General features: G+C 38.4%; 1 protein-coding gene across 1 annotated transcript; it reads right to left on the bottom strand.

The window, feature by feature from the left end:
* Positions 1-350: 350 nt before the first annotated feature.
* Positions 351-10017, bottom strand: METTL6 (methyltransferase 6, methylcytidine). Its single transcript, XM_053980084.1, has 6 exons — positions 9931-10017; positions 7499-7882; positions 6663-6797; positions 5294-5464; positions 3435-3576; positions 351-798 (listed from the first exon to the last, which is right to left on the bottom strand). The coding sequence occupies exons 2-6, from the start codon at positions 7778-7780 to the stop codon at positions 650-652; spliced, it is 879 nt and encodes a 292-aa protein (XP_053836059.1). The 5' UTR covers positions 7781-7882; positions 9931-10017; the 3' UTR covers positions 351-649.
* Positions 10018-10041: the final 24 nt, after the last annotated feature.

Genomic DNA, 10041 nt, shown 5'->3' with positions numbered 1-10041 from the left:
AACCAGGAAACTGACTTGCAAAACTTGAAATATTTCTGCACATTAAATGAAGAATATCTTAAATTAATTAGGGATAAATACAACCTGATCATGCTTCTTCAAGCACGAAATCAGATAAATTAGGATCTTACTTTGAATATAAACATTTGTTTACACATCTAAATGCTCAGCATATTAAAAAGATACCACTATTAAAATATTAAGGCAGCTTACACTATACTGCTCACTGAGTCTGTTTCATTCCTGTATCTGAGAAAGTACACTCAGAAGTCATACAAGTACTGAAAGTAAATGAAATATTGAAACTTTAACAAGCTTCAAAAATCACAAGTGACAGGAAACACAGGATACTTATTTAAAAATAGTTTTTAATAAAAATTGAAATTTATTTGTATGCTTTACCTGATCCTCTAACAATGTTGCACAGGTTTTATTTTAGAAGCAGGAATACAGATGCTCAACAGGTTGCCTGCATCACTAAACCATCTTAAAATTGAATTAGAGCTAGCATTCGTATATTGTATCCTAGCATGGAGACCAACAAGAGGTACTGGATGCCAATATTTTTGGTTCACCAGAAAGATGAGCACACAGCTTATGTGCTAGCTTCCATTTCAAAGAAGCAATATTGTTGCTAATCAGCAAGAACTTATGTCTCACTGAAAGGCTTTTGAAATTTGCTTTGAAGAAACACTCTTGGAACACACAAGTCTTCTTTCCTATTCACAGTTTCTCGATGCACATACTCATTGACCACTTGCTCATATCCCTCAGCCTTGAAAAGCTGAGATAAGAACTCTGAAAGAGAATTAAAAAAAAAAAAAGAAGATAAAATATTATGTCTAAGCTATTTTTAAAACACCAGACACCATTTATATAAGCATATGTTATTATGTGTTACAGCATGAAAATCACACAGGCCTTCAAATTTCAAGCTGTTCTATGTGGGCAGACTGCTGAATAAAAATCAATAAAGATCTCCTTTGGAAACAGCAGCCTAAGCAAAACAGCTTGTAAAACTGGGGCTTAAGCTAGTTACTCAGTTGAATTTCCAAAAATTGCCACATCTCTTGTTTTTATTAAGACTTGTCATTCTCATTGTGACTGACACCAGTGCATTTTCCCTTTGTGCAGCTGACCTTCACTAGTTGAATACATCACTTACCACAAATATTTCAAAGGCAATCCAGCTGTGTAGATGCACCTCTGCTCAGGGAAGAATAACACCCTATGTTACATGAAGTTGCTCAACAGAAAAACTGACAAAATGGCAAAGAGGATATGGTGGTACCAAGATTCCACTAAGTTGAACTGAAAGTATTTTCCATAAACAAATTTTACTCAGAGCCTATCTCCCTTAAGGAAGGCAGAACCACCTCACAAACAGGGTGACCTGTGCAGCAGGAAGGTCTGCTCATGCTATTGACTTGTCATGTTAATTAAAAATCATCATTTTTCCTTTCTTGTACCTCAGTTCACTTAGGCAGCAATTTCACAGTAAATTTAAGCTGTTCTAAACTTGTGTTACTTGACAGAAAACAAAGACATTCTATTTTCACTGTTCAGGGGGATTAGCTCGATGAAACAGTGATCATGTGGGTAGAGGAAGCACCACCAGAGATGGTGTGTTGAGGAAGATGAGACCACTCACTTTGGTGGCACTGCAGGATTATATCAACCCAAGCCCACCATGGCTATAAACATTGTGTGTTCATGTAAAATGGGGGACCCACACCAATGAAATACAAATAAACAGCACTCCATTGTGGACCTATTGAAATCTTATTGTAAGGGAGTTGCACATATTTCATAATACAAAACTACAACCATGCATTCCTCCACAAATTTAGTATTATTTCAAACAGTAGAAGAATGGATTTTTCTCCCATGGAAGAAGTTCTGTGTTGCCATCTGAGGCCAGACATATTATAAAAAAGTTTAATTCAAATCACCCCATGCAGCAATAACTTGGTGTACCAATGTAGTGCTAAAGAAATGAGAAATAGCAAGGGTTGCAACCTCTGTGGAAATCATGGGAGTCATGTCTCCAGTAACAAAAGAATTCTCAAGTATTAAGCAATGTTTTTATGAAAATCTGTGAAATGAATAAAATCACAATGATTAAAAATGGGAGTAGAGGTGATCTGTGAGACAGTCACAGACCAGCCCAAGGAAAAACAATTGCTGACATAAGCAATATAAAATAAATTCTTTTTTTTTCCTCTTTCCTTCCTCTTCCTCATCCCTAACTCAATTCTTCCCACAAGGGAAACATGCATACTAACAAGGAACTTCTCATTCAGAAACTATTCTAAAACACAATAAAAATGAGATTTAAAATTCCACAGATAGGTCAGTCTCTTATTTGCTCCCTTTAGCATCCATTCTCTTTGTAAGAGCTAATTGTTTAAACAGAACTAGAATTCACTCAATAAATAACAGTTCTAGAAATGCTTCAATGAAGCTGTAGCACAGCATTATCTTAGATTTCATCATTGTCCTATGAAGAATAGGGGGAGCTCAGACAAGATTAATGGTTTTTATGTGTCAGAAGCAATTAGTTAATATGCTATGTCATAAAATATGAATAACATTTACTTGGCTCCAAATTGGTGTCTTCAGCAGCTGTATCTTGCTTTAAACTAAGAACAAAGAACCCCACAGAAATAAATTCACAGCTCTTGTTACACAATGCTCTCTACAAGTGATGGGGGAGTAGTGAGTTTAGCATGAGGAATTGGGAGTTAGAAGCTATAGCCAAGCTATAATCCCAATTAATTGTGAAAGTCTAAGCAAATTCCTTCATGTATCTGAGCTTCAAATTCTCCACCAGTAAACTGCAATAACTACCCTTCCTTCTAAACCATTATGAGCACTGAACAAAAACTAAATACTGTATCACACAGAAATGATTTTTTGCATTGTCTTCACTAAAAAACCAAACCCTAGAAGATCGAGTGACCACAGATAGTCAGCGCTACCCCAGCAGGATTTGTGCACGAGCTTCTCAGTGCTGCAGTCGCGGTTCTGCTTCTAGAAGTCAACAGACCTCATCCTGCTCACCAGAAATAGCCCTGCACAAAGATTGATGCCAAAAGAACTCCTTACTTGCTTCATGAAGATGATAAATTCTCTTACTGAATACAGGTCTTTTCCCCTTAGGTAACAAATCTGAATGAAATTCAGCAAATTCAGAAACAGCTGTTCTTGGAGAATTATAGCACATACAACAAGTTTATAAACAAGAAAGTGCTCCACAAAGTTCTGCCAGTCTAAACAACTGCTTCTTCCCAAGAAGGATGGTAAATGAAATAAACCACAATTTAACAGTTTGTCCACACAAAATAAAACTTCCATGGGCATGCTGGCAGTTTTCTGGAGAAAGTTTGAACAGAAGATGCACAGAAAAGAAAGCACTCTACAACATGTCTTACCTTCAGTAAAAAAATACGATCTTGTCCCATCTTGTCTGACATAAAAGTTTTCCCCAAGTTTGCTGCCTGATTTAAACCTGAGCATTGCATGATCATACAGGCCATAGTCTCGGAACAGGACACACTTGCCTGGTTTTAATACCTGTCACATAATACGCACATGCTTTAATAAGGTAACCAGATTTAGTCATATATAGGTATATTTACTTGTGTACACATTCAGACATAGGTAACTAAGACAAGGTAGACTAGCATAGTCAATACAACAATGAGACTATAGCTATAGATAGATGTAGATAGATATAGCTATAGATAGATATATATAGATACAAATCATTCCCTGTGCAACAAAAAGGTTGTGCAAAAACTGGATTGACTCTTAAAAATGTTTCCCCATGAATAAAAGACTACAACTAGTTTTAGAATACCTATTTGGGTGCTGATCAGCTAAATTAACAACACTCTTCAAACACAGAGGAAAGAAGAAAATATACAGTTTAACAAAAATTCCCATCAGGGCATTTTTTCTGTTGGCTAGTATCCCATTTAGCACCTGATTTTGTTTAACGGTTAACAATAAACTTTAAAATATAATGACATTTCTTTTTTCACGGGAGAAAGAAAAATGTTGCAATATGTTGCAAAATAAATAAGAAACCATTTTAGGAAAGTGCATAATGAGTTTTTAAATTGCTTTTTGGTAAAGAAAGCAAGCTATAAAGAGTTTAAAATTTATAAATATATGGTCCTTGCCCATGCTGATTCTAGATATCTAAATATTTATATGAGCTAAGAACCAATCCTGATATTGGAAAACAGCTGGAGATATAAAAAAAAACCCCTAATATTCCTTTTTCAAACTGTGGATAATAAGCCAAATATCAGAAAATACAAAGCCCTTAATACACACATATGCAAAAGTAAAAAAATATGTTGACTGTTTTCCTCTGCAGTGAATATTTGACAGCTCAGGAAAATTCAGAACAATAACAATTCAGGTTGTTTAAACCATCCTTTGGATGGGCCTATCCTAGTCTATCAACTAACAAAGACAGCTTAGGGAGGTGAGTCTCTCTAGATTAATGTTGACTTCTGAAAACTCCACTTTTAATTCACCACAGGTCAAATATGTTTCATAATAACAGTAACATCCTAACTGCAGGTCACTGGATCTCTGGAAGTTAATTTTGGCTCACTGGGATTCACACCTTATGAACACAGACAGCTCTGCAATATATAAACATTATTCATAGCATACAACCCAAGTCACAGCTTTAAAATCATAGAGTCATAGAGTGGCCTGCGATAGAAGGGGGCCTGAAAGATCATCTGGTTCCAGCCCCCCTGCAATGGGCAGGGACAACTTCCACCAGATCAGGTTGCTCAAAGTCCCATCTCTCCTGGCCTTGAACACTTCCAAGAGTAGGGCATCCACAGCTTCTCTGGGCAACCTGTACCAGCACCTCCCTAAAGAATTTCTTCCTACTATCTAATCTAAACCTACTCTCAGTTTGAATCCATTCCCCTTCTTTGTCACTCTTTCTTGTAGAAATCTCTCTCCATCTTTTCTGTAAGCCCCTTTCAAGTACATGAAGGCCATATTTTAGATATCTTTTTGTTACACTGATTGCATGAATTAGGCCTCAATCCAAACAATCTCACAATGCCAGGAGAAAAAAAAAGGACATCATAAAACATATTTTAGTCCTGCATACTCAGTGCACTAACAAAATACATCCATGGAATATAATATGAAAAATCACCATTGCAAGAGAGTAATTTTCTCAGGAAAAAAAAATATACTTTTGAGTTAAAAAGAAGGAAAGTGCTTTAAAGGCTGTAAAATCAGCTAGTTTTACCTTGTAAATGTTCCTCAGGACAAGATGCATTTTGTCAGGATGAATGGCAGAAAGCACAAATATAAGTGTGACAACATCCACAGAATCTGCTGGTATACTGTCTAGAAGATCATCTTTGGTAAGATCACACTGGAACACTTTACATCTTTCAGTACTATATAAGGCATTTTTCTAGGGAAATTAAAAGAGCAAGCTTTCACTGAAAATTAGCAGCATTTGTTGCTACAATAAAGTAAAAATCTTGTGAAATTAATCAGTAGAGACACTCAAAACACAATGGCAAAAGAATATTAACCTCCAACAGGCAGCTACTGCAATCAGAAATTCTTTGTTGCTAACTACAATAGTGAAACTACAACTAGTAGAATAGTCTGTTCCCATGAATTTGAGAAGGAATGTGGATTAAGACAATTCAGAAAACATACTATTTCTGTTTTACTCCTGCTTCTATTCTTTAAAGAAGACATAAATACTACTGATAGAAATTACATACTACAGGTTGATGAAAGTAAAGCTCTTGAGCTACAGGTAAATTGCAGTCGGGGTTCCTGTCACATAATCTGCAGCTGGGCTGCTCTAGCCCACAGTTTTGCTGTGGAAAATAAAACCCGGTCTTGGCAAAAAATAAATTCAGCAAGAGCTGTGGAGACGGATGCCATTAAGTCATCCAAAACCCAGGGTACATGCTCAGCCCAACCTCATCTTGGGGTGCAGCCACATTATCCCAGGGAGCTGCTGTCCTCTTCTGTTTGCCACAGGTATTTCTTCCCATGTTTTGCATGACAAATGCTGTCTGTGTCTTGTGGTTCCTGGTCACAATGCTTTCAGTTAACAGATATATAGAAATTTACCTATGATTATAAACTTCATAAAGACTTTTAATGCCCAAAGCCCCCACCAGAACTACTGCAAGGCTCGACTCTGGACTGCAGTACCCACGACTAAGTGTAAACATACTTACTCCTAATCAGGTTACAAATTCTTTTAACAATAATTTTCCCAGCCTTGTTTTTAAGGTTCTCCTTGAGACTCTATCTATTAAGGGCAAGCTTCCATGACAAACAAAATTTTGCTTTTACTGCACAGTTGGCAGAGATATAGTAGGGCTACCAAAAAACACTGTCGTCATAAATCATTCAAGTAATATACCATAATGCTCTAATTTGACACTGAAAAGCCAAGTCTTGAGCAATGATTTGCCTTCTTACACAGGATCTCCAATGAAATGCATCAGTCTCAATTTTTTTGGCAAAGCATATTCTACCCTTCCTACAAAAAGGAAGCCAAGAGAAGTCTGTTGTTACAGTCATTTGTAATTTTAGAAGCTTCTAAGAAACACTCTAAAAGAAGTTCCAAATATCACACCAACCTTCACATACTCAACAGCTCTAGGAGAGAAATCACAGGCATATGCAAAAATATTCATATCTTCTTCTAAGAGTGGAAACAAGCAGTTCCCAACCCCACAGCCTGCTTCCAGAATGGTCAGTTTTTGATCTGTGAACTGGAGATGAAGCAATACAAGAAAAAACATATAATTTTTGTTTTCTCATCATATGAGCAGAAGCACAGTTCAACCGGCATTTTAAAAGCTATAATCAATTTTAATTACGATTCTTAAAAAAAAAACAAAGTAGACAGCCATTGCATAATCTGACACTAAACCCCAAACATCCTGATTTCCACAAAATTAGAAATAATTTTAGAACATATTAATATTTCTTCAGTCATCTACCTCTTAAGTAATCAACAGATTTGTGCCATTTCTGTCTTGTCTTTCATTCAGCTGTAAGGAACAACAGATGCATCTGGCTATTCCCCTTAACTGTGTTCAGCAATTAGCCTGCAATTCTGGATGCTTTTCTTAAAGCAGTGTACTGAAGTGCACCAGCTTGCACACAGAGAGACAAGCTGTCTGCTTTAGGACTCGAAAACCAAATATTCCAGACTTCATTCTCAGCATCCAGGATGCTATGAACATCATCCCCATCTAGTAAGGGCCAATTATAAACTGAAACTAAACTGGTGAATATGATTTTGAGACGTTATCTTTGATATTAAAAGAAAACACACAGGGCACTGCAAACTTTACATGTGGCAGCTCTTACCCAAATGGCTTTGTTCCAAGTATTATTAACTCCCCTGGAAACAACTGATTGGAAACAATCAATCCCATCTTTTACACCAGAACTGTATAGATCTCACCTCACGACATGCCTTTAACTCTTGAAATTCTCTGGTTGTCCAATGTCTGTCTTTGAAGAAGTTGGTGCTGTTTCTTTTGTAAAATAGATCCCAATTCTTCTGTGCCTCTTTCTCCAGTTTTAGTTGTTTGAACTCCGACACCAAAACCTGATCTTTTGCCAGTTTTTCAGCTTCTTCTGGGCTAAGGACTCGAGCACTATGGCCTTGTTTTTGGAAAGCATCATCTTCAGTAGATGTTTTTACTATATTTAAGCAATTCGCTGATGCCTTTTCTTGGAACATCCTAGATTCTTTCACACAAACATGAACACCAAAGACCCAAGGATGATTTTTTTTCTTTACTGTATGATTCCATCACTTAACTTAGGTAAAAGAAGTGAGGATCTAAAAGCAGAATTATAAATGAGAAATAGTTACAGTACGCACTTACTACAACTTTATTGATCTCTATAGTAAAAAAGGCAACCCCAACAGGGAAGAAATTATGATGTCTGGCTCCAGATCAGAAGGCTGAAGGATCTGCTTTATTAAAACTACACTATATGACATTAATATACTATTTAAAGAGAGACTATCCTATTCTACATATGTACTTCTTACCTACCTATCAACTAACTAACAAACTCGTGACTGCCTGCTGAGAGTCCAAGACACAGCTGGATCCAATGGTCATCGAATCCAAACATCCTTCACCACAACCCAATCAAGCAATCACTTCAGGTAAACAATCTCCATACCAAATTCCACATGGGGAAAACAAAGGAGTAGAGATAAAGATTGTTTTCTCTTCTTCTCTCTGTGCTTCTCCTGAGAGACAGAATTATGTCTCTCTGTCCAGAGAATGTGAATGCCACCGATCTGTCCTACCCGATGGACTTGTATGTCAGGATTTCTCTTAATTTCAGAAAATCTTCATCTAAATTAAGAACTGTATACAACATCACACCGATGTCAAAGTTAAAGAAGATACTTCAGACTCTCCTGGTCTTCCCTCTATATTCCAGAAAGCTACCCAACAAGAAAAAGATGGTGCAGCTCTAACTTTACTTTCACTAAAAGAGACTTGAGAAGGAAAGCAAGGGCTTTGTTTCTCATTAACCTCACTAAGAACACTTCAGAAAAAAAGGTTACTTAAGAACAGATGACAGTTAAGAGTCACATTAAAATTAATGAAACAAAGTGTATTCATAGTAGCATTTCTCGTTCCTGCTCTCAGCTCTGTGAGAAAACACTGGTGAAAACAACAGCATTTATAACACCACATCACCTAAAGAAGAGAACAAAACCAGTACTATGGCCAAAATGCCCAGAGCCGGCCTGTGCCAGCATTCATCCCGCTGCCTCCTCCTGAGGATCCACACTGGTTTTAACCATCACAGATGGTTTTATTTTCAGAAGTTAACAAAAAGAGCTTCACATAGGCTGGGAGGGGAGTCAAACATTTTCTCTGATGTTAAACTGGTTATGACATCCGCCTTGTCATAAACAAGCAGATCCTGGATGATGGAACATGGGAATTAAATCCTGCATGGCCCAGTAACTCCCAGGGAAGCCCAGGTAGCAAACACACACCACTCGTGTACATCAGTGCCCAGAGCCAGGCTTTGGTGTCAATTTACCAAAAAAGAAATGAGAAAACCACAACAATACACACCCTAAAACAAACAAATAAACAAGAGAAGTATTTCACTCAAGTATTTTATCTTATGATAAAATACATTCTATAGTACATATCATGGATTATATGTACATGTTATATATGATACAGATGACGCTATCATGATATATACATGTCATGATACAAACACAAACATAAAATGTTTGTGTCATGAACTGTCAGAATTTCATCTAGTGTCACAGACACATCCCCTTTTCCTCCAAGAACAGCAGAAGAGGTTATGAAGAAGAGGCTCCTTTGAAAGGATGTCTGTTCAGGAAGAGCATATCCTCAAAACAAACAAACAAGAACTTAATCAGCAAAATTTCTGCCGTATTTCTACACACGCCTCTATCCTAGGCACGCTCCATTATTTCATCACAGAACGAGCGAGGGAAACAAACAAACGCAAGCCAGTCCTTTCAGTGACGCATCTGCTGCGGTGGGAAGGCAGCGCGATGATAAACTCAATCGCAACAGTCCATGCTTAGGCCAAAGAGCCTTTTAAAGGTGCTTAATCCAGAGCTAAGCCCACAAACATGTAACACTTCTGTGTGATCCCCCGGTCCCCCCACACGGAACCGGTTTCCCTCCAGCAGCTCCTTCCCCAGCGTAGCCGGGACTTGGATACCCTGGCAGGGAAGGAGAGGAAAGCCCCTCCTGCCCTGTCCTGCCCTACCGAGGGAGGGGAGCGCCGGGCTCCCACCTCCCCGGGGACCCTCCCCGGGGCAGCAGCCCCAGCCCGGCCCGGGGCCCCCGCCTCGCCCCGCCGTACCCGCCGCCAGCCCCGGAGAGGGTTCCCGGAAGAGAAAGCCAAGAATTTCCGGGAGGACGCCGGGCGGCAGCGCACGGAGGAGAGGGAAGGGACCGTCCGGGCCGGGAGCGG

The sequence above is a fragment of the Vidua macroura genome, chromosome 1, assembly GCF_024509145.1.
Source record: "Vidua macroura isolate BioBank_ID:100142 chromosome 1, ASM2450914v1, whole genome shotgun sequence".
Lineage (NCBI taxonomy): Eukaryota > Metazoa > Chordata > Aves > Passeriformes > Viduidae > Vidua > Vidua macroura.
The sequence above is the reverse complement of the archived record's forward strand: the minus strand, read 5'-3'. Positions and strand labels throughout refer to the sequence as shown.